This window comes from Lacerta agilis, chromosome 1 (assembly GCF_009819535.1).
Source record: "Lacerta agilis isolate rLacAgi1 chromosome 1, rLacAgi1.pri, whole genome shotgun sequence".
NCBI classification, from domain to species: Eukaryota; Metazoa; Chordata; class Lepidosauria; order Squamata; family Lacertidae; genus Lacerta; species Lacerta agilis.
In genome coordinates this window covers 8,102,284-8,128,021 of record NC_046312.1, presented here as the reverse complement: position 1 = coordinate 8,128,021, position 25,738 = coordinate 8,102,284, and the positions used below count along the sequence as shown (strand labels likewise).

General features: G+C 45.5%; 1 protein-coding gene across 1 annotated transcript; it reads left to right on the top strand.

The window, feature by feature from the left end:
• The first annotated feature begins 6,135 nt into the window (after positions 1-6,135).
• DHRS7 (dehydrogenase/reductase 7) lies at positions 6,136-25,727 on the top strand. Its single transcript, XM_033172474.1, has 7 exons — positions 6,136-6,286; positions 17,134-17,286; positions 19,712-19,818; positions 20,645-20,884; positions 21,941-22,063; positions 24,213-24,428; positions 25,529-25,727. The coding sequence occupies exons 1-7, from the start codon at positions 6,151-6,153 to the stop codon at positions 25,562-25,564; spliced, it is 1,011 nt and encodes a 336-aa protein (XP_033028365.1). The 5' UTR covers positions 6,136-6,150; the 3' UTR covers positions 25,565-25,727.
• Positions 25,728-25,738: the final 11 nt, after the last annotated feature.

The following is a 25,738-nucleotide window of genomic DNA, read 5'->3' as shown; positions in this document are numbered from 1 at the left end:
CAAAAAAATTACTGATTAGAATCTATCTCTAGTTGGTTCCACAGCAGCGCTGCTAAAGGAATTAAAGTAGATGTTCCGCATGGCACTTTAAGATCACAGTATGTTTCAAATCAATGAGGATGGACTATGCAGAAGTTCCCTAGTCCAATCCCAGGCACCTCCAGGCAGTGCTTGGAATAAATGTCTAAATGAGACCATGGAGAGCTGAGAACAGCAAAAGCAAGGTGGTTTCTCCCACTCCAGATAGGTTCATTCTCAGGGCAAGTATGGAGATAACCAGTGAAGCTCACCACAAAATGCTGAACAAATGGTATTTTTATCTAAACAGATGACTATATATATATATATCTCAAACAAAAACTGATCCAAGTGTCAACAGAAACCCTGCCCCGCTCTTGAAGGAGAAGTTACAGTTGTCTTTTAAAAGAGACAGCGGCTCACAGCTCCAGTGTCACATGAGTAGGGTTCCACTTGCATAAGAGGACTTGTCCCTTCCTTCCCCCAGTAGCCCTCTGTGCTCCCTCAAATCTGCAGCAGAGGGTACCTCAATCCTGGCCAGAATGGATCAAACAGAGGACTGCTGGGGGTGGGGTGATAGTTGGAGAGTTGGAAAGGACTCAAAGGATCCTCTAGTCCAACTCTATGCAATGCACAGAAAGACAGCTGGATACAACCCAGTAAGATGACAGCAACACATTAAAATAAAATCTCATGTACTTATGTTATTTTTGTATAAAATGTTTGGGGAGGTGTAGTACTTCTGGTGGGGGACATGTCATCCTCAAGTTTCCAGGCACAATTCAAAGTGCTGGTTTTGACCTAGAAGAAGAAGAAGAAGAAGAAGAAGAAGAAGAAGAAGAAGAAGAGTTTGGATTTGATATCCCGCTTTTCACTACCCGAAGGAGTCTCAAAGCGGCTAACATTCTCCTTTCCCTACCCCCCCCCACAACAAACACTGTGAGGTGAGTGGGGCTGAGAGACTTCAGAGAAGTGTGACTAGCCCAAGGTCACCCAGCAGCTGCATGTGAAGGAGTGGGGAAGCGAACCCGGTTCACCAGATTATGAGTCCACCGCTCTTAACCACTACACCACACTGGCTTAAATGGCTCAGGACTGCAATACTTGCCTCTCTCCATATACCCTGTTTCTCCTAAAATAAGACATAGCCATAAAATAAGCCATAGCAGGATTTCTATGCATTTGCGAAATATAAGCCGTTCCCCAAAAATAAGCCATACCCCGAAAATAAGCCATAGTGACGCGGCACCTCCCATTAAAACAGCCTGGGGAGGCGTGGCTATGCAGCGTACCGATGCGACACGGTTAAAATAAGACATCCCCTGAAAATAAGCCATACTGTGTTTTTTGAGCAAAAAAATATATAAGACGGTGTCTTATTTTAGGAGAAACACGGTACACTGTCCCGGACTCTGCGATCATCATCAGAGGCCCTTATTCGTGTGCCTCCTTGATGTAAGGTATGGAGGGTAGCAACACAAGAACAGGTTTTCTCTGTAGTGGCTCCCTGTTCATGGAATACTCCCTCCAGGGAGGTTTGCCTGGCACCTTCATTATATATATTTTAGGCGCCAGGCAAAAACATTCCTCTTCAACCAGGCCTTTGACAGAATAATATTCTACAACCTTTTAAATTTGTCTGTGGGAAGGTGGTGCTTATTGTTTTGCTGTTTTGCTTTACTTATTTACTTGTTTTTGTCCTGCATTTTATTCTGTGAACTCTCCTGAGATCTTATGACGAAGGGTGGTATATAAATTTAATAAATAAATAACTAAATATTAGTTTGTTGACATTTGGTCCCCACCCTGCACTCAGCGCTCACCTGTGGCTACTAGAAGCTGCCAGCATGTGACAGTGGCTACACCCTGGGAAATCGTCCAAGAATCATTACTTATGTAATCGTTACACACTTCGATGGTATGTACAACCTCTGTATCTTCTAATGCTTGATCATGCTTAATAATGTATGAATTCTATACTTTTTAGTCATGATATAACAGATTTATATTTGTAATTTCTACGTGTCAAATAGGAATCATTGTATTATCAGTTGTCTGTATTTATATTATATAGAACTATTAACAGATGAGGAAGCCCTTTGGGGCAAAACAAGGAAATATCCGGAAACCTTGTTCTGCCTACCCAGCTGCCTGGGCCGGCCGGCCTGTGTCTCTGCCTGGGCCAGCCAGCCTGTGTCTGCTACCTATACTAGCCAACCTCATCAGCTGTATTGTCCGTGACACTCCGGGGACCTTTCCTTAATCACATTTGAGGACTGTGTAATACAAGAATGTATTAAGAAAGGAAGAAATACCTGTATATCTGCATTGGATTTAATTAAATAGGTTCTATATCTATAAGGATTGTATATGGTATACATCATGGACTTGATTCGTATGTTAGGAAGTAACCAGTAAAGAAATTTGTTACAAGCCTCAGGAAAGAGGCCTGAGGCCTGTGACAGCCCCAGCTAGCATGGCCAGTGGTCAAGGGTGATGGAAGATGCAGTCCTGCCACACCTAGAAGGCCACAGGTATCCCAGCCCTGATGCAATGCTTGCTTCCCTTCTCAGCTTCCAAGCCCACACTGCTGTTCAAGGTACTTTTGGTGTGTCTTCTTCTGTCATAGGAGTTACTCACTCACGCCAGTTCCACGCAGGAGAGGAAAGGCATAATGTGTTGGATCAACCCAGAAGCTGAGTACAGCTGGCTTAAACAGGTTCTGTTATCTCTTCTTTCAAGGTCATGCTGACTGTTACTTTAGAATTGCTAGATTCCCTGCCATACCGCCACTTTCTGGCGAGGCAAACATGGAAACTTGTGATACATAGAACATAATCATCATCGCCTACAGACAGCCACCCAATCTAAAACAACTCCTCACCCACAATAATACAACAACAGGACTCAACATGGACACTGGTACCAGAGCCTGCAATAAACCCAGCTGATCACCCATTCCCACCACCCTTCTGAGTAATACCCCTCCCCACTCCCTCACTATATTTAAGGGTCTGGTGACTTCTGTTTCAGTGTACGCTCATACCAAGAACATACTTAGTTGGTCTCTAAGGTGCTACTGGAAGGATTTTTTTTTTTTTACTATGGCAGACCAACATGGCTACCTACCTGTAAATAGAACATAATGAAATTCTCATGATTCCTCTCTCACGCATATATGGCTTGGATGCACAATGTTTTGTGCTCTGCTGCAGAATGCCCAGTAGAGGGCGCACAAGTTAACCAGTGGAACATGACCCCAAAGCCTACAGCATTGGCCAAGACCAGGGATTTGGATCCTATTGTTTGCCAAACCAGTTGCTTGCTCTTCTTTAGGTACTGGGAATTTCTCCTTTGCAGGATTATGCAAGTGTCTGTACCCAGGAAAGGAGGCAACATGCAATAATATGCTTGTGCAAACATACTAGCTTCCCAGAAGGGAAGGGACCCTCCTCCCCCTTATCGCTGTTCTAGGAGTTACCCCATCGTCCCCCCAGAGCCAATGGGTGATGTGGAGGGAAGAGAGGGGTGAAGCCCCATTGCACAGGGCTCCTGCTGACTGGGATTCTTAGGTGAATCCTGAGTGTCAAACTAGGTTTGTGGAGACCTGGGTTAAAAGTGCCACTTAACCTTGTTGCTCACGGGGTGGGGGGCCTCCAGACATCATTTTTATTGTGCATTCATGATGATTTGTGTTCATGGCGGTATCAGGGAAGTTATACTCAGTCCCAGTTTAAATACTCTCTGTGCCTGCAGAATCTTTGGGGTGGGCTTTGTTTCCTGTTGGTAGATGAAGGAGCGTCTGCACCCCCGCCGTTCAGCCCAGACTTCCCTTACTGTGAGAAGTGAGGTTACAGGGAACCAGGCAGAGGGCCTTCTTGGCATTGGTGCCTGCCCTGTGGAACACCCTCCTGTCAGACGTCAGATAAACATCTATCTGACTTTTAGAAGACATCTGAAGGCAGCCCTGTTTTAATGGTTGATGTTTTATTATGATTTTATATTTGTTGGAAACCACCCAGAGTGGCTGGGGCAACCTAGTCAGATGAGTGGGGTACAAATAATTAAATTACTACTACTACTACTACTACTTCCTGTGGAAATCATGAAACCTTTTTGTATCACAGATGTTCCAGGGGCAAGCTGATTTTCCTGCTTTCGTTCATTGCAATACATTATGAACTAAGCTTTAATTAAGGCATAGGAGTTTATGCATTAGGCTGTGGGCTCTAGTTCAGGAAGGATTATGAATGCGGTATCAAATAATTGTTTGCCTTGAAGGTGGCGCAAGACTCTTTTGTTTATGAAACTTGCTGCATGCTTTTATCACATACAGTGGACACTCAGGTTGCGAATGCATGTGCGCATGTGCGAGCACCGAAACCCGGAAGTAACCCGTTTCGGTACTTCCAGGTTCAGTGTGTTTGTATCCTGAAAACATGCAACCCACAGCGAGCGCAACCTGAGGTATGACTGTACTTGGTCGGAGCCAATGTAGATCCTATTCTGAATAGAACCATTAAAATGAATGGACATGACTGCTGTTGCCCTCCGTCTGCCTCAGAAGACAATGAAGGTTACAGCGCCTGCTGTAAGACATGTTTTGTTGCAGGTGGGGCAGGTGAAGGCATCCAGTTTTGCTGCTGTTTAATCCTATTAATTTCAATGGTCTACTGAGTGGAATTCCAATTGCTGCAACAGATTACAATTATGGGAAGCAATATTATCTTAAACCACATTTTTCCCATTGACAAATCTTGGCACACAGATTATTTGGTTCATCAGGAACTCCCAGTAATTTAATACACTTTTTCTCATGCTTTGGAGAGGGGTGGGTAGGATAAAAAAATAATTCAAATGTATCTTTCAAAAAAAAAAAAAGATAACAAACTCATGTTTTTCACAACACCGGGGTGGTTAAATTAGCAAAATCTCAAAAAAGAGAAAATAGTACTCCTGTCAATTCCTTATCCTTTAATGCACTCACGTTATGATGAGCAGTTTATAGTGAGACAAGAGCTTGGGTGGTATTTCAAATTTCTTTGGGAGCAGGGAGCAATAAACACTGAATGAAACCAAAGCAGTAAACTACAGCCAAGACAATTGTGGATGGAAAGCCAGTATTTTGCCTGGACCCACAATAACAAGTTTGGGTAGTTGTGTGAAGTTTGACCATTGGCCTCCAAGAGTAATTTTTCTGCACACTTCTAACTAGATAAACAACCTCCAAGGGTTGTAGTAAGCAACAGGGTTCTGGATGCAACGAATTAAAGATTAACAGTATTTACTTTTAATTTCCAGTGAGAACCTACTGAAAGCAAGCTTGGGGAAAGCAAAGGAACATTTATTCTGTGCAGAGAATTGCCAGTGCTAGAAGGGGCCCAGCAGAAGGATGCTTGTAGATGCAAGTGTCCTTAAAATTGTTGAAAACAACACTGGCATCATCTGACACCACAGACCCTAGAAATTACCAATATATGAACATAGGGTAGTCGCAAAGTTTATTGTGCTAGCCAAAGGCCATTAACATAAGCCATGGGTGGCCATCAACACCTTGTGGTGCCCTTTCTTCATCCTGAATCTTCCAACAGTGGATGCCCACACGCGCTCTGATATTCCGAGATCGAGAAAAACATTTCTGACCGCAAGAGCTGTTCGACAGTGGAACGGTCTCCCTCGAGAGGTGGCAGACTCTCCTTCCTTGGAGATTTTTAAGCAGAGGTTGGATGACCACCTGTCACGGGTGCTTCAGCTGAGATTCCTGCTTTGCAAGGGGGGTTCGGCTAGACAAGAAGATCATCGGGATCTCTTCAAAGTATCTGATTCTACGTTGTGAAAGCCACAGGAGCAGGCCAAGCCGGGCTCCTTCCTTCCCTGGGAAGTTGGAAACCTTCCACGCCGCCACCCTCTGCACAGAATGCCGCGCGCGACGAAGGGGGCGGTAGCCACTTTCTTGGAGAACACCGCGCGCCGCAACTCCACCCCTTCGGGGGAGGCTCACCCCTGCATGGGGCCTCTTCGGCCCCACGGCCCCACCCTGATGGCAGAGAAGGGCGGCCCGCCTCGCCTGGCTCCGTCCCCTCTTGCCTCTTAAGGGCGGCGGCTGCTGCCTGTCGCCCACTCTTTCTCGCCATGGTGTGCTGGGATCTCGTTTGCGCCCTGTCGGCGGGCGGCCTCCTGATCTTCCTGATCATGGAGCTCACCATCTGCCTCCGAACTGACAGAGACCTCACCGTGCGGAAGGCGGAACGGTGGGGCAAGAAGCCGGGTAAGCGGCGGGCCGGGCCCGCGGCGCTCTGTTTCTCTCCCCGGAGCGCGCGTTGCGCTCCTCCTCCTCTTTCTCTCGCTCTCCTTCTTCGCTTCCCCTCTCCGTGTGAGACGTGGCAGGACGTGTCCAAACACTTCTCCATCCCTGAACGCAGAGAGCTGCCCTGTTCGGAGTCAGGGGTAGCCAACGTGGTGCCCTCGAGATGCTCCTCTTGGATGACCTGGATCAGCATGATCAATGGGTAGAGATTTTGCGCGCTGGAGTTGGGCAACATCTGGAGCGCACCAGGATCGCTACCCCAGTCTGCGCCCACTTGCAGCGGCTCTCTGCAGGGAAGCTCTCCAAATGTACCTGTTTTTAAGCTCTGGGTAGCAAAGCACAGGTTTACAAGTTCATGTGTATGCGTGCAATGTGGGCGTGCGTATGTGCAAAGGCGCACCCAGAAGTGTTGCTCCCTTGCAGGCGAGGGAGTGGAGCAGGTTCGGTTTGCAAACTTACCAACTTCCAGCAGCTAGGTATAAACCCTACTACTTAGGGCTGGTGGGAGGTACAGTGGGGAACTAATTTGGCAAAGTTACAGGTAGGTAGCCGTGTTGGTCTGCTGTAGTCGAAACAAAATGAAAAAAAAAATCCTTCCAGTAGCACCTTAGAGATGAACTAAGTATGTTACTGGTATGAGCTTTCGTGTGTGTACACACCAAAGCTCATACCAATAACAAACTTAGTTCGTCTCTAAGGTGCCACTGGAAGGGGAAAAAATTATTTTTCATTTGGCAAACACTGGCCTGCCTACAGCAATTTTCTAGGCATATTTTTTTGAGATTAAGCCTATGCAGTGGGGCAACATGGGTGTGGTCTTTCAGCTGGAAAGCAACTGCAACGTAGCCTAACGGCTATGATAAAAAAAACTGTGGTTTAGTGGTTAAGGGCTAATTAAGACAGTGGCTGTGGGCCACACTTACAGAATAAAAAATTGTTTGCACCACACAGAATTTTTTTAAAACAAGAAACACATTGGAAAACAACAAGAAACAACTCCCAGCGGCACTTGATTTTGAAAAGATATCTATTCATATTCGGCAAATATTTTATATTTTGATACTATACTATGCTACACTGAAATGCTTAGCCTACCATGCAGGGGTGCCGTGAGTATAGAATTAAGAGGGGGAGAACCATGCACATAGCACCTTGAGCTTCTTGGGGGGAAGGTGGGCTATGAACACAATAATTATTTGACCCTAGAGGGAAATGCCTTTATGCACACATCCGCTAACACTGTCCAAGACACCTTTCCTCAGTTGCTGCATTTGCTGCTTTAAAAAAATCTGGACAACCTGCAATCTTGCCTAGCTTGGGCCGAGGTAGCAAATCTTTTCCGCACAGCAACCAGCAACAGATGAAACAATTGGTGCAGCCACAGGATTGGAAAGGGTTTGGTTTCATAGTGTGAGATCGAGTTTTGGGATAGTCCTGTGGGTTTTAGTTTGCCGTCAGGTGAATCATAGAATCACAGAGTAGTAAGGGACCACGAAGGTAATCTGGTCCTATGGGGGCCATCTAGTCCAACACCCTGAGATCCAGGTATATTTTTGCCCAAAGCGGGGCTTGAACCCACAACCCCGAGATTGAGAGTCTCATGCTCTACTGGCTGAGCTATGTGAGTGGTGAAGTGTTTCTGTGAAATCAAACCACCCCATAGCCTGATTCAATACATGGCTTACTCAAAATTAAGCCCCACTGTCCTAAATCAGAAGGCTTTGTGTGTTCATCCTGTGTGTATATACGTGTGTATCTTAAAAACAAAACAAACCATTCCGCAGCAGAGTAGCTGCTCCCACCATGTAGTCCAGGGGGTAGGCGAACTTGGTGTCATCCGGATGTTGCTGAACTCGTAACTCCCATCAGCCCCAACCCACATAGCCAGTTGTCAGGAATGATGGGAATTGTAGTCCAGCTAATATCTGGAGGGTCATTGGTTCCCCAGCTCTGATGCAGTTTGTTCACTGTATTCAGCAACATGGATTTAAAAAGACAGAGTGCAGCAGTGAAAGAGAAATGTCAAAAATTCAGGCGATGGATAACCCTGAATAACTACTGTCCTCCATTCCTGGACTTGGGGTAGAATTCAGAGTAGCCCTAGCAGCCTTTCTCAAACTTGGGTCCTCAGCTGTTGTTGGCTACATCTCCCATCATCCCTGACCACTGGTATTGCTAGCTAAGGATTATGGGAATTGGAGTCCAGCAAAAAGTGGGGACCCAGGTTTGAGAAACACTGCAAGGAGATTGCTTTCTCAACGCAAGCTATTCTGCTTGCTTGATGGAACAATCTCCCCTTTCCTCCCCCAGCTATTTGGGGGGGGTTTCCCCGATCCTCCAGAGCAGATTTGGGGGAGGTAGGAAGGGCATGCAGGGGGAGGAGAGGGGAAAAGCCATGTTGTACTAGTGGGAGTCCTTGTTCCTGTTTTCTGCTAATGGAAATGAGTAGTTGAATCTGGTTTATGGTTACTATTTTAGTCACAACCCCTACCAAAATTGGAATCTACACTCCAGTACTGGAAAGAAAAATGTATGTGGAGCAAACACGTTTTTATTGACCTTTAATCATATTGGTTGTATGTACATTTAAGGGATAATAACCCGTTCCTTTCCAGGAGGGCTAAATAGGTTTAAAGGAAAGGTAAAATATTATATTGCTATTGTGCAGGGTGGATTTGGTTTAAATCAAACTGATGATTTAAATCACTAGTCAGGTGGATTGTGTGTGTTTTAAAGTTATTGAAAAACATACTCAAAAGTAAGTCCTGTTGCATTCAATGTGGGTTACTCAAAGGCAAATGGGGTTAGGATTTTAGCCTAAGGGGAGGAAATCTGGAAATACAGAAAGTGATTGTTGGAGCTAAAGGAACAGCGTATGACAGACGATTTGCAAACATCTGTGAAGGACAAATGCTTGCACGTGTGTTTCTTGGCAGCTGCTGCCATGCTGGAAAATTCTGCTACCATCTTGCACAACTCAGAACCCTCTTAGCTGAATGCAGCTCGTAAATTGCACCCATCCCACGCAGGGGCATTGTAATGGAAAAAATAACTGGGCACTGAAACAAAAAGGTGCAAAAGGAGAACATATACCCCAGTTAACAGTGGCCCATTAAAGTATGCTTCCCGCAGTTAAATTTATTTATTGCCTCCCTTAGTATCCGCTGCCATTTCTGCAGCAATTTGTGTTCTTTGCCTCTACCAGCTTCCTTGACTCTATTCATTAACCTTGCTGGCATCTGTTTGGCTCTGGTGGTAGCTTTCCTGATCTCTGCAACTGATGCGGGGTGGAAAACTGCCGGAGAATAGGGAAATCAGCAAAAAACAACAACAACCTCCCATTTTGTTTGTGGGTGCCTCCATTGGATCAAAAGCCTTTCCGTATCCAATCAAATGCCCCTCATTCAGAGGGGAGAATGTGTTGCCTTGGTATCTGTTACTTGGGCACGTTCCTTCTACATTGGCTCTCGTAACCCATAGCCAACGATGTCCCTCTGATTCTTCTAACCCAGCCTTCCCCAATCTTTCACCCTCCAGATGTTCTGGACTCCGTTCTTATCTGCGCTGAACCAGACAGAGCAGTTGCAGAAACTGCCTCCTTCATAGCTGTCAAGTTTCGGATTTGAAAATAAGGGATCAGCAGTCTCACCTATCCCTATGTCAGTGGTGGGCGGAGCCAGAAGCAAAAGTGGGCGGAGCAGCAATGTAAACTCCAAGCGGGCTCGGGCTCAGAGCGGAGCAAAGAGGAGGGCAGCCATGTGCTCCGCGCGATGGAGCCCCATCGTCTTCTTGTCTGATCCCATCAAAACAGGACAGGAAGCAGCAGCTGCTCAAAGGCAGCCAGTCTCCGCCCGCCAGCTAACCCTATTGGCCGGCTGAGGGGCTCGGTGGCAACGGACAGGGGCTGATGCAGGGGGAGGAATACACCCCCCTGTAAGCACGGGAAACGGCTCCCACTTGCTTTGAGGGCTGAGGCTTTTCTCTCCAAGTAGGCGAGGTCTTCCCACCCAGTCCCTGGCCAGCAGGGGAGGAGCTGCTTCCATTAAAAATGGGAAATTTAAGGGAAATAAAAAATAAGGGAGAGCAGCAGGAAACTGCTTGAAATAAGGGAGAATCCCGGGGAAAACGGGATACTTGACAGCACTGGCCTCCTTACGTGAAGCAGGTGGTTAAAAAGCAGTAGCAACATGCTTGCCTTTATGACGGTTGGATTGTAAATTGCAGACAGATGGAGACAGAGGGAGACTGTGGCCTTCTGGGGGATCAATACCACAGAGGGCTGGGCCACCTAATGTCAGGGCTAGACCCCTGTCCTCTTGCCAAAATAGTCCCCAAATGTAGTGGCATTGGAACTCTCAGATCTGCACTGCAGGCTTACATTGGCCGTGTATCAGTTTTCACTAATACGTTCCACCAAAGGAAATAGGCAATTGTAGTTGGGTGAAGCCCTTCGGCTGCCCTCACCTGGTTTAGCTGGCCAGTCAGAGCCATTCCGAGAGTGTGGCTGCTGTCGCATGGTGACACCTTCTGGGAGCCACAAGTGAGAGCAGAGTGCAAGAGGGGGAACAAAGGGGGACAAATTACCCCAGAAGAGCATGATGTGTCCTCGACCAGAGGTACTTTGTTGTTGTTGTTCAGTCGTTCAGTCGTGTCCGACTCTTCGTGACCCCATGGACCAGAGCACGCCAGGCACGCCTATCCTTCACTGCCTCTCGTAGTTTGGCCAAACTCATGTTAGTAGCTTCGAGAACACTGTCCAACCATCTCATCCTCTGTCGTCCCCTTCTCCTTGTGCCCTCCATCTTTCCCAACATCAGGGTCTTTTCTAGGGAGTCTTCTCTTCTCATGAGGTGGCCAAAGTACTGGAGTCTCAACTTCAGGATCTGTCCTTCTAGTGAGCACTCAGGGCTGATTTCTTTAAGGATGGATAAGTTTGATCTTTTTGCAGTCCGTGGGACTCTCAAGAGTCTCCTCCAGCACCATAATTCAAAAGCATCAATTCTTTGGCGATCAGCCTTCTTGATGGTCCAGCTCTCACTTCCGTACATTACTACTGGGAAAACCATAGCTTTAACTATACGGACCTTTCCAGAGGTACTAGCCTTCTCCTAACACCTCATACACCCCAAACACAAGAACAGGCCATCAGGTACCCTCAAACGTATCCTGAATACCTCTATGTTTCACCTTGAAATTTCTCCGCTGGGGGTCAAGGGCCTTTGTGCAAATAGGATTGCATCTAATCTTAATTGCCCAAAGGCCAGTGAGGATGTCACATGATCACAGCATTTGTTTTGTAAACAGCAGCCCAGACAGGGGAGTAGGGGGGTCAAGAATTAACCCTTTCTCTCCCGGCTACCGTCGCCTCTGTGAATTCTTTCTTTGCCTTTCCAGGGACTTTGGCGGCAATGGAAGCTTCCCTTGAAATGCAAACAGCAGCTTCCGAGAAGCAGTTTTTGTCATGACCAATGCAGGGAGAGAGAACCATGTTTCTCCTCTGAACCCCCTATGATCCCCTCCTGCAGCTGTGTGTGTGTGTGTGTGTGTGTGTGTGTGTGTGTAAGTGAGGGAAATGTGAGCCAACTCCTTGTCTCTTGCACAGTCCATGACTGTGCAAATGGTGTTTCATTTGTTGGCCGCCTTCAGACCTATGTGAAACAATGAGATCCACCCATAATTAAATCAAATAAATCTTTTAATAAGGGGTTAGAGCATGAGACTCTTAATCTCAGGGGTGTGGGTTCGAGCCCCACATTGGGCAAAAGATTCCTGCATTGCAGTGGGTTGGACTAGATGACCCTCGGGGTCCCCTCCAATTCTACAATTCTGTGAACAGGTAAGTGCTCTAGCCCAGTGGCAGAGTACAGGTGAAACTCAAAAAATTAGAATATCGTGGAGAGGTTCATTTCTTTCAGTAATTCAACTTAAAAGGTGAAACTAATATATGAGATAGACTCATGGCATGCAAAGCGAGATATGTCAGGTCTTTATTTGTTATAATTGTGATGATTATGGCATACAGCTGATGAGAACCCCAAATTAACAATTTCAACTTTGGGGTTTTCATCAACTGTATGCCATAATCATCACAATTATAACAAATAAAGGCTTGACATATCTCACTTTGCATGTCTTGAGTCTATCTCATATATTAAACTCCAGTAGCTAATGAAAACAATTGCTTACATAAATGGACTTTTCCACGATACTCTAATTTTTCGAGTTTCACCTGTATGTTTCTCGTCCGAACCCCCTACGATCCCCTCCTGCAGCTGCTCTTTCCATAAACTGAAAAGGGTGCACATTCCATTTATTTATTTATAAAAATATTTGTATACATCTGTGTCGTTTTTTTTTTTTTAAAAAAACCGAAGCAGTTTACAGCAATAGCAACATAAAACTGCACAATAAAAATGCCATTAAATAGTAAAACAACAACAACCAAACATCCATTAACCATTGCAGAAGGATGTAGTATTCACTGACTGCATGGACCTGACAGAATAGAAATATTTTCAGCAGGCATTTAAAAGTTGGCACAGAAGGTTTCTGCTGAATCTCCATTGGCAGGATGTTCCACAGGACTGGGTTCATGACACTAAAGACTCTGTTTCTTGTTGTAAAATGAGCCTCATCAACAGCACTCCTGCAGATGATCTCAGACTGACACAATTTTGCTGAGATTCCTGCATTGGAGGGGGTTGGACTAGATGATCCTCAGAGTCCCTTCCAACTCTATGATTCTGTGAACATCACAGGCAATATTGCTCTTTTTTTTTAAGTGTTTCCTCCATGTAAACCCCCCCCCCCCAAATGTCCTTTTATACCAGAAGGGGACAAGTTTTCCTATAGTCTTCTCTTCAGGGTTGCAGTTTAGGTCACAAGCAGGGGATTGTGTTTGTTTGTGTGTGTGTGTGTGTGTGAGGGAAATGTGAGCCGACTCCTTATCTCTTGCACAGTCCATGACTGTGCAAATGGTGTTTCGTTTGTTGGCCGCCTTCAGACCTATGTGAAACAATGAGATCCACCCATAATTAAATCAAATAAATCTTTTAATGTGGGGTTAGAGCATGAGACTCTTAATCTCAGGGGTGTGGGTTCGAGCCCAACATTGGGCAAAAGATTCCTGCATTGCAGTGGGTTAGACTAGATGACCCTCGGGGTCCCCTCCAATTCTACAATTCTGTGAACAGGTAAGTGCTCTAGCCCAGTGGCAGAGTACAGGTGAAACTCAAAAAATTAGAATATCGTGGAGAAGTTCATTTCTTTCAGTAATTCAACTTAAAAGGTGAAACTAATATATGAGATAGACTCATGGCATGCAAAGCGAGATATGTCAGGCCTTTATTTGTTATAATTGTGATGATCATGGCATACAGCTGATGAGAACCCCAAATTAACAATTTCAACTTTGGGGTTTTCATCAGCTGTACGTCATAATCATCACAATTATAACAAATAAAGGCTTGACATATCTCACTTTGCATGTCTTGAGTCTATCTCATATATTAAACTCCAGTAGCTAATGAAAACAATTGCTTACATAAATGGACTTTTCTACGATATTGTAATTTTTCGAGTTTCACCTGTATGTGTTTTCTCTGCAGAAAGTCCCAGGTTCAATTCCCAGCATCTCCAAGCAGAGCTGGGAAAGAATGGTGTTCGAAGTCCTGGAGTGTTGCTGCCAGTCAGTGTGGGCAATATTATTTATTATTATTTATTAAATTTGTTGGTCACTTAAGTTTGCTCAGAGCAACCCAAAGCAACTTACAACCAACCAACCCACCAACCCAAACCCCTCCAAATACATACATTAAAACCAAGGGGGAAAAGAAAGACATTAACATCCCACTTCTAAAAGGCCACAGAAAGTTAAAGGCCAAAGGCTTGGCTATATAGAGGAATGTAACGGAGGCACCAGGTGAGCTTTCCTGGGGAGAGCATCTCACAAATGGGGAGCTACCACAGAAAAGGCCCCTTCTCATGTTGCCATCCTCACAAACGCATGAAGGAGGCAAGCAAAGAAGAGCCTCAGATTATGAGTATAGGGTCTGGTTTGGTTTACATGAGGACTGGCAATCCTTGAAGTATTGCGGTCCTGAGCTGTTAGATTATCCCTGTCCAGAAAGGGGCAATACTGAGCTCGATGGTCTGTCTCGATATAAGGCAGCATCCTACATAGTACTGACATGAACAATAATAACATGGGCTTCATTCACCTTAGCTCCTGTAGAAGCCTTTGGCACTCATTTCGGCATGCAATAATGTATTTTGGGAAATTATCGCCAGTTGGGCGGGGTATAAATAGTAGAATCATAGAATTGTAGAGTTGGAAGGGACCCCAAGGGTCATCAGGTCCAACCCCCTGCAATGCAGAATCTCAGCTAAATAATAAAATTGTTGTCGTTGTCTTGAGTGGCACATGGGACAGCCAGCTTCACAGGTTCACTGTCATGCATAATAATTTATAGTAATAATTTATTATTTATACCCCGCCCATCTGGCTGGGTTTTCCTAGCCACACCGTTGCGGCTTCCATGATGGGGCGGGGGGAGGAAATGGGTTGTAAATGTGAAATAAAGTAATTTTTCAACGAGAAAAATTCTGTGCCAGTTTGGTTCCATGTGTGTTCCATAATGCTTGGTGTTTCAATAGTGGACAGAGCAAACACCTACATGGCCCCAGTTGCTAAAGAGAAGCCCAGGATGAAGAAAGTGATTTAGCAAGGAATCCCTTTGTTTGCCTTGTGGCTTGCAATTTCTGAGAATTTGGTGAGCACAGAGTTCTTTCTGTTGATGCAGCAAGGGAGATTAGTTTGTGCAGGAACACAGAAGTTTATGTTGTTTGGAGTTGACTTTCTTCCGTTGCCTACAGATAAACTGGATCTTGCTTGGCCAAAACCACCTTATTCATTCATGTATCTATTTGTCTATTGCGGAAACATACCCTGCTTGCTTCCTGGAGATCTCAGGGCAGCTAAGAAGCCACGATACGAAAAACAGCACTTCGACAATAAATTATAAAACATTCTCCAAAGAATGAAATCCCCCTATAAAGAATGAAAAGCTCAAATTGGAAAGCATGTGCGTGCCTGCTAATGAAAAAAAAAGGAGTTTGTGGCATGTTTAAAAGACAAAAAATGTTGCAGTTTAAAACATGGGTAGTCAATGTGTGATGTCCTCAGATGTTCCTGAGCTAAAACTTGCATCATCCCTGACCAGTGGCCATGTTGGCTGAAGGGATTGTAGCCCAGCAACATCAAGTGAGCAGCATATGGGCAACCTCTTGTGGAAGCATTTATGGTGTAGATCAGGGGTAACTGACATAGTGCCCTTCAGATGTTGCTTGACTACAATGCCCATCATCCTTTTGACTGCAACACCCATCATCCTTGGCCATTGGCCCTGCTGGATAGGGCTTGTAGGAGTTGGGAGTCTACACTGGCTACCCCTGGCCTAGATGAAGTAGACAGTAGCCCATGGAAACTGATTTATATATTAAATCTGTTAAGCCACAAGACTCCTTGTTGTTTTTTTTCCTGCAGCCGTCTAGCAAGGGCTGCTCCTAGGGAGTTTGCCCTAAAGAACAAAACTGCCTTAGCAAAAACAAACACTTGCTGCCTGTTGAAATAAACCAGCCTGTACCCGAATCAACCGATTTAAGTTACAAGAAAAGAGATTCCAACCAAACATGAGAAAGGACTTTCTGACAGTAAGAGCTATTTGGCAGTGGAACGGACTGCCACGAGAGATGGTGGGCTCTCCTTCCTTGGAGGTTTTTAAGCAGAGGTTGGGTGGCCATAGGTCCTGGATGCTTTTAGCTGAGATTCCTGCATTGCAGGGGGTTGCATGAGATGACCCTCAGCGTCCCTTCCAACTCTACAAATCTATGATTCTGTGTTACTACCTTCCAACCTCAATATTTTTTAGTATTCTTCCTAGGGATAGTGAGTGCAATGATCTAAATTTGTATCTTCGTATTTGTGTGTGTTCCTTTTTTTATTTAATTGTATTATTTGCCTTTTCTTTCTTTAATATATTGCTTCATTGTGTTGATATTATTTTTAAACAATAACAATTTATTTCTACCCTGCCCATCTGGCTGGGTTTCCCAGCCACTCTGGGAGGCTTTCAAAAGAACATTAAAAACAGAATAAAACATTAAAAACCTGTGTGGTATAGTGGTTAAGAGTGGTAGACTCGTAATCTGGGGAACCAGGTTCGCGTCCCTGCTCCTCCACATGCAGCTGCTGGGTGACCTTAGGCTAGTCACACTTCTCTGAAGTCTCTCAGCCCCACTCACCTCACTTTGTTTGTTGTGGGGGGGGGTAGGGAAAGGAGAATGTTAGCCGCTTTGAGACTCCTTCAGGTAGTGAAAAGCGGGATATCAAATCCAAACTCTTCTTCCCTAAACAGGGCTGCCTTCAGATGTCTTTTAAAAGTAGGATAGTTGTTTATTTTCTTGACATCTGATGGGAGGGCATTCCACAGGGCAGGCGCAACTACAAAGAAGGCCCTCTGCCTGGTTCCCTGTAACCTCACTTCTCGCAGTGAGGGAACCACCAGAAGGCCCTCGGAGCTGGACCTCAGTGTCCAGGCTGAACGATGGCAGTGGAGAAGCTCCTTCAGGTATACTGGGACGAGGCCATTTATATATATTATATATACCTTATATGAATTTTTGTGTGTATGCACCCACCCCCATTTATATATAGGAGTGGGTTGTGTATGCACACAAAACTTCACCAACCAAAGTTGCCCTGATGAAAAGACACCCCCTTAAATTACTGCACCCCTTCCTTCCGACAGAAAAGGAGCTGCCTGGGAAAGTTGTCTGGGTGACGGGATCCTCCAGCGGAATCGGCGAGGAGATGGCTTACCAGCTGGCAAAGATTGGCTCGCCACTTGCGCTCTCGGCGAGAAGGGAGAGCGAGCTGGAGAGAGTGAAAAAGAAGTGCATCGGTAGGATTTCGTTATCCCGAAAGCTTGTCTTTTATTTCTGCCTTTTAGAATATCTGTGCCTGCAATTCCCCCGCTGCAAGTGGGAAACCGTATTTTATGCATCGCAGAGGGTTGGTCTAGATCAGGCATGTCCAACAGGTAGATCGTGATCTACCGGTAGATCACTGGATGTCTGTGGTAGATCACCGGTAGATCAGTGGCTCCCCCCAAAGAAGCTAATTTTTTTTGGCTCCCCTAAAAAAAACTCCGCATATTTGCCCTGCACCCCTAAAATGACCTGAACCACCAAAAACAGGGCTTTCCTTCCTTAAAAAAGCTCAATGGCGCTTTCCTCCTCCTGAAAGAAGCTCAAAAACTTTTATGTGAACCCCAAAAAACAGGACTTTCCTTCCTAAACTGACTTTCCTGCCAGTTTTTAACTCTGTGAGTAGATCGCAATCTCTTGGAAGTTGGCCACCCCTGGTCTAGATGATCTGTGGGGTCCCTTCCAACAGAACTGCCAGTCAAGCAGCAACATAAGTTGTTATGTCAAAGCTGGCCCATGGGCTTTCTCACCCCTGCCCTGGGCCACCGTTTCCTGTACGCCTGTGCATGATAAAAGCACCAAGAGAACCTTGCTTTGCCCATCTTAACGCCCAAGGTTGGTGGGGATGGAAGTTTCCTTCCACGTCCAGATATCTATGACCTAAATCGGTTAGGCACGGGGCTTTTCCCCCAGCTGAAACATGCCGGAGCTCAGTTCCGGCACGTCTCAGGTGGGTGCCATTGAAGCTGAAGAAGGAGGCATTCATTGTGAGTTCCGGCACCTCTTTTTCTAGAAAAATAGCACTCAGTTAGGGTTTTAAACACAAACGCAAGCATATTGAATTGTGCCTGGAAGCAAATTGGCAGCCAGCGCAGATAAGGCCTCCCCTTGAAAATTCTTAGGATTTGCCTGCCCCTGAATATTAATCCAAAATTTGGTGGGCATTCTCATCCCACTTCTCCCCTGAGATATATATATTTTTTGGGTGTGTGTGTGTGAATGCAGCAAGCCTGCAACTTACGCACATTTAACTACTTGTGTACATTCAGCTTTACGCGCTTGGCAATAAAAGAAAAGGGGGGCAGAAATAGGGTGGGCATCCAGGAAAAAAGCCTTCGGCAATCCCACCTCTCTTTGCACCCAATGTGTTTTGACTCTACGCAATTTTGGTTTTAGGCACAATCCGCAGAATGTTACCCCTGTGTAAGTTGGGGGCTTACTGTACTTGAACCCAGAATGGTTTAGCTGCTCTTTTAACTGGCAACCAAATGGTTTAAATGTTCCATCCGTTGAACCCTTGGTGAGCTTGAGCTAAGCAGCGATGCTGCCCAGTTGTTCTGCTGATGCAACACACTCTTTGTTCCTCCCACCCACCTTCCCCCATCATTAAAGCATTGCCAAGTGGGGGAGAGGTTGTCAGCAACTTCTAACAGTGGCATCTTGCCAAAAAACAGGGGTTGTTTCCAAGGTCACAGAGTGATGGGCAGTTTATCTGTGGCAAAGGCAGCCACTTTTGCAAACCAAGCACAGCCCACATCGTATTTGCTCAACAAATGAAGGAAACAAGGTCCATGCCGATTTTGCTTATGGAGAACATTTAGAGATTTAATCATTAACAAGTCCTATTAGATGTTGTCCAGGGCTCCTGGATTCCGGTGTGTAACCGATGGAGAGATCAGGGTCAATTGCACAGACTGCATTTGAACGTCACAGGAGTCATTTTGCTTGGAAAAATACGGGGTCCCTGCATTTGCCTTCATGATTATCCATTAACTATGCAGTTTACAATCATTTCTTCTCTGTGGAGAGGAAGGGGGAGGCTGGCCCTTCAGCAATGTAGAGCATTTTAAAAAATGCAGAGGGTTCCTTCATGTGCCCACCAACCCATTTGCAAACCCTGAAAAAAGCTGCATACAGTTGAGTATGGAAATAAATTGAGAAACATTTGAAGGCTGATTTATGTTTTAAGACTGGGTGGGGGGGAGAGCTTTAATACTAAACACCCAAGGACTCCTTTCCCGCAGAAAACTAAACCAATATACTAAAGTGTATTAATTTAACCAGCGTATCTTTTGCATTCCCAAGTCATGTTACAGCTTTTTGGAATTTGAAAGCTGGAAAATTTAACACGCCTTACGTGTCCTGGTCACCATTTGGGCAGTGCAGAGCTGGTTTGACCAATAATTTAAGGCAGCTCCCAATGTTAGCATGACCTACCAGGGGTCATGTGCAATCTGCATGGTGATTCTGTGCAACACAGGCCATGTGAGCGCCTCTTGCATCCCAAGATCTGTGGGGCTAATGAAACAGAAGAGGAAGGATTGTTTACCACTGTTTCTAAACGGCTCCTCTTCTTCCTTCTTTCCCCGCCCTGGCTTAAAAAAACCCACACACATTTAGAGATCAGCAGCCTAACTGACAAGGATATCCTGATTGTGCCACTTGACTTGACTGACAGGAGTGCCCACGAAGCGGCGACAAAAACTGTCCTGAAGCATTTTGGAAAGGTAAGTCAGGCTTTCCTCGGTGGGTTGCTAGGGAGAGGGAGGAGCACCTGCCTTGGGTGCAGTTTGCAAAGGGGCAGAAAATGGGCATCAAAGGTCATTTGCTATAAAGTGCGGAACAGTTTGGCATCTTCAAGCCAGCTCTTCACGATATATCCGAAATTGGTTTTAAAAGCTGTCATAAGCAGCATGAGGCGGCTGCTGTTCTAGAAACTCGAACCCAAAGCCCCTTTCGGCACATGGAACTAGTCATGCAGTTGGGATCCTGAGTTCGGTTTTAAAATAATAAAAATATTTATATCCGGTATTTATATACCAGAACTTGCAAGCAGTGCACATTAAAGAACTCTGGTGCCTAAGTGTGACAAATCGACTTATGAAAAAAAGAAAGTGACTTTTTGCGGTTAGGAAAGTGACAGGGAAATGCACTGGAAAGTGTGGGATGAACAAATATTTGGGGGTGAAGATGCAGAAATGCCCTGAAGGAAAATGAGGATGTATGCTCACTGCTGTTTTACCTCCCTGCCAAAAAACCAGAACAAATGCTCAGTTAAGTCCAGATACCGTCTAACCTTCATGCAAGCTTTGCGCAAACAAATCAGAATGAATGCTCAATAAATAAGTCTATAAATAAAGCCCCTAGGATTACCTAATTCAACATGCTTATTTTCCTTTTACGGTACTTAGTAAAACAAAGCTGAAAAATTTGCAACTTTGCAATTGGTATCTGTCTTTTGAAATGGGGGATTTCCCACAGAAAAATCAAAGTTTCGGGGGTTTCCCCACCCTGTATCCCTGCAAATGCTTAACTTCTCCTTTGTTCCCAAAGATCGACATCTTGGTGAACAACGGCGGCCGTTCCCAGCGCTCCCTCTATGTAGACACGTCCATCGATGTCTTCAAGGCTATCATGGACCTCAATTACATTGGCACCATCTCCCTAACGAAATATGTCCTGGACCACATGATACAGAGGAAACAGGGGAAGATTGTCACCATCAGCAGTGTGATGGGCATCATGGGAGCTCCCTTGGCCACCGGCTATTGCGCCAGCAAACACGCCCTGCAGGTAAGGGTTCTCTTCCGGCCTCCGACTGCTCACGGTTTGTTTTGGAGACTCTTGCCTCTGCCATGGACTCACTAGGTGGCAAGAGTCTCATTACTCTCTCACAGACTTGGTCCCCCTTCCCCAGTGGCATGCGGTCAGTGGAGTAGCCTAGTCCCCTAAATGTTACCCTGGTACCCCCTTCCCAAAGCCCAGGAAGCTTCTGCCCAGCTTAGGGAGGGAAGTGCAAGGCTAATGCGTGCAACATCATCGTCCCCGCCCCACAATCACCTTTGCAAGCTGGTGCCTCTGGCCCTAACTGGTCCCCTGTGAACATTTCACTGCCCTGTCCCAATCTGTGATAGATGAGCTGACTTATACCAACACAGTACTGTGCACCTTGACTGGCAAAGGGATCTCCAGGGTTTCACACAGGGGTTCTCTCCCAGCCCTACGTCCAAAGATGTTGGGGATTAAATTTGAGACCTTCTACATGCACAGACGCGGGTGGCGCTGTGGGTTAAACCACAGAGCCTAGGGCTTGCTGATCAGAAGGTCATCGGTTCGAATCCCCGCGACGGGGCGAGCTCCCATTGCTCGGTCCCTGCTCCTGCCCACCTAGCAGTTCGAAAGCATGTCAAGATAAATAAGTACCACTCCAGCGGGAAGGTAAACGGCGTTTCCGTGCGCTGCTCTGGTTCGCCAGAAGTGGCTTCGTCATGCTGGCCACATGACGCGGAAGCTGCACGCCAGCTCCCTTGGCCATTAACGCAAGATGAGCACCGCAACCCCAGAGTCAGACACGACCGGACCTAATGGTCAGGGGTCCCTTTACCTTTTTTTACATGCACAGAAGATGCTTTGCCACTGAGCTATGGCCCTTGGTGCACCCTAGTGCAGGTTATCTGAGATTCCTAAGAGATTCTGTCCTGTTTGAGCTTGGGGGAATCATAGAACCATAGAGTTGGAAGAGGCCACAAGGGCCATCCAGTCCAACCCCCTGCCAAGCAGGAAACACCATCAAAGCATTCCTGAAAGAAAGCTGATACTTTTAACTGTTAGGCTCTTGTTGTTTCCCAGGGTTTCTTCAACTCTCTCCGACCTGAGCTCACTGATTATCCCGGGATAAGTATAATTAACATCTGCCCGGGGCCTGTGCAGTCACAGATCATACAAAATGTCTTCACTGAAGATATTGCAAAGGTAAGAAAGGTTGAGATGATTAAAGGACCGTGTTAACTGGGATTAGAAGAGGCCGTGAAATCAAAGAAATATAGTCAAGGGTCATTACTGCTGTGCGCAGAGTTCGATATCATGTAGAGTTGTCACTAAATACTTATAAAGCTAGTTTATTAAGTAGTTTAACCTAGAAGCCTCATTGAATTGAATAGTACTAACCTCTGAGCAGACACAGTTAGGATTGCACCGTAAAAATGTTATTCCTCCATAAGCTAATAACTCACAGCTTATTAATCGAAGCCAGAACAACAAAATCACACAAGGTTCTTCATGAATGGATTCCAGTGTATAGGCAGCTTCAAATAATCCTCCTTGGAAGCACAATGGAAATAAAATATATTTTTTTAAAAGACCCACAGCTTTTCCAACGCGATGCTCTCCAAATACAACTCCATGCTGGGGGGAGTTATGTGTTTTTGTCAGTTGTTCTGTGCGGGGCTGAATTTGGTGTCCCAGCTATGTTTTTATGAGTGGGTTTTGAAAGGCCAAACACAGTAGCCTTCACAGAGGCAACTCTGGTCTGCCGCTTGCACAGATCTTCTTTTGTCTTGCTGGCTATTCTGTAATTCTCTGGCAAGGCCAAAGTCTTATGTAGTCATAGCCCGTAAATCCAAATTGCTCCGGCTGGCCTCTCTTGTCCACTTTTGTTTTTTCTTTAAGCAAGAAACTTTCAAGTTGCAAAGCTGTTTCTTCTTAAAATGCAACGGAGCATCAATCACTGGCAGTGACTGAATTTATGATCAATGTGCCTGAACATTGTCCAGATAATTAAGCCTGAAAGAGTTCATTCCAAGCCTTTTCAGACAATAATATCTCAGCTCAAATAAGCCAGGACATTGTTAAGGTAGCTTTGTGGCTTACTCAAGCTGCTCGTAAGACAGTGATCCAGTTTAGGGGAACAGCTTTTTCTATCAACTCAGGATCACACAATCTAGGCCTCTTTCCTCATAAACCCCTGCCCCCAACTCAGGATAATTCTTCCCATGAACACTGACACCCTTTTTGGCCGTCCAGAACTCTCCCCGGCATTTTGGGCCCAGGTCTCCACACTGCGCCCCCCCCTCCCACTAAGGCAGGGATGGGAACACAGGGATTATGGAAGTTGGAGTACAACAAAGTCTAGGGCACCAGAGGTTCCCCAACCACGTCCTAGGGGTTGCCTTCAAAGATATATGACACACACAGACTTTGTTAGAAAGATGAACAAGCCTTGCTGAGCAAGCACACAGCCTCTTTGTTTACGATGGGAACATAAAAACCAGATCTTTGCTTACTAAGATGAAAGATGGTTTGTTTATAAAGATTTATATTCCACCCCTCACCATTAGCGATCTCATGGCAGGTCAAAACAATTTAAGACACAAAGAAGAAAGCAAAAAAGTACACTTAAAAAATCTTACCAGTCCATCTATTAAACATTACAAAGATAAGATTGTCCAAATGTGGTCACTGTAATAAATTCATTGGGTGTACTGCGAATTCTTGCTTGATTAAAACTCAGCATAAATGGACAAGGGCAAAATGCCACATTTTCTACTCTTAGCACACATAAGCCTTCTGAAAGTGGACTGGCATATTGAACTATGTCCCTTTTATGCTGATATGGTTGTATCGATGCCTCCATCTTGGGGGTAGCACAGGCCATTCCCATCCAGCTCACCTGCCTCCTAGCTCACACCTGGCACAGGTGTGGCAAACCTATTTGGCCTGGCCAGTTAGGTCTTAAACTGTGTGGGGGGGATTATAATTTATCTTAAAAACCATTGTAAATAGTTGTTAGTAGGATTGGAATAGCACTTGCAGTTTAATGGTGAATTTCGGACAAAATGGAGATGTAAAATATTTGGATTATTATAAAAGATGCAGGAGGAAATGACTAACAATAGGACCCACAAAGGGGAGGAGGGAAGTCCAGGAAATTCTTTGGCTTCTTGTTTTTATGTTGTATGTTGGATATGTGATTGTAAAACTGCAATTTGAAAAACCAAATAAATAATAATATTAATAAATCTTACACGGTAAACCACCCTGTGGTCCTCGGGAGATCACACGCTCCCATTTTCTGCAGCTTACTCTCCTACTCTCCTCCCCAACCCCCTGCTCTCCCACCCAGGCAAATGAAAAGGTTGGGGATCAGAGTCACAAAATGAAAACCGACCGTTGTGTTCGACTAACACTGATCAGCATGGCTAACGATATAAAGGAAGCCTGGATCAGCGACCATCCGTACCTGGCAGTCTGTTACCTCTGGCAATACGCACCTACCTGGGCATGGTGGCTGTTGAACCGCTTAGGGAAGAAGCGAATCGAGAATTTCAAGAGAGGAGAGGTACGTCCTTCAAGCAAGAGCTGTTCTTATGTCCCATTATCACTCTAGCCCAGGGTTTTGCAAACTTGGGTCTTCTGCTGTTTTCGGACTACAAGACCCATCATGCCTGGCCACTGGTCCTGCCAGCTAGGGATGATGGGACTTAAGGTCCAGCAACAGCTGGAGAGACCCAAGTTTGGGAAACTCTGCTCTAGCCTATTCAGCCAGAAACAATGTGTTTTGAAGGGCTTTGAAGGCTGAGTGTGGTATATGACCCCGTCTTCATTTGCCCCCTTGCAATGCATTGTCTCAACCCACTTTGTGGGCTGCTTGCTGCTCATCCTCTATATAGGCCAAAGTATTCAGATCAGTCTGTTTTTATTGGAGGGTTTTAAAATGAGAAATGAGCAGGATCCGGTTTCACGCGGTTTGCCAGAGGAGGTGGAAGAAGTAGGATCAGAACAAAAGGCATCCCCTTTCACACCTCTGCCTTTGCAGTATTCATTCAGGTTCCCAGAGTGTATTTTCAAAAGCTGCAGGGGAAGGGAGAGGGGAGGGGCAGGTGATGGCAAGAGCTCTGACCCAACTCTTTGGATCCTTCCTCAAGTTATACTCTCTTAATCCCATGATGCATTAAAGCTTTTAGGCAGCGAAAGTGGTCCGCTTTCCTACAGCCCAGTTGGAGGAGTGTTAAAAAAATATATGTTTTTGTTCTTTGTAACCCACCCATCTCACTGGGTTGCCCCGGACACTCTGGGCGGCTTCCAACAAATATAAAAGCATAACATTTTTAATATTTAATCAAACATTAAAAGCTTCCCTATACAGGGCTGCCTTCAGCTGTCTTCTAAAAACTGTGTATTTATCTCCTTGGCATCTGATGGGAGGGTATTCCACGGGGTGAGTGCCACTGCTGAGAAGGCCCTCTGTCTGGTTCCCTGTAACCTCACTTCTTGCAGTCAGGGAACCACCAGACCCTCGGAAGTAGACCTCAGTGTCCCGGCTGAACAATGGGGGTGGAGATGCCTCTTCAGGTATACAGGGCCTCTCCTTCGGGTATACTTAAGTATACATGAAATTAAGAGCAGTCTGGACTAAGTTGTGCTTTTTGTTCATTGCAGGATGCTGATATTTCTTACTACAAAAAATCTTCTTAAAGGAGCCTTCTGTTCTTCTTTTCACCAATACCAGCATAAGGAGGAGGAAGAGCCCCTGCTTTAAGCACACATTCTTTTTTGAAGATAAGGAATGGCGTTACAATATGTAACCCATACCTGTTCCACTATAGTCTCTTGAATAAAAAATGATTTTATAATGCTTGTTGATACTGT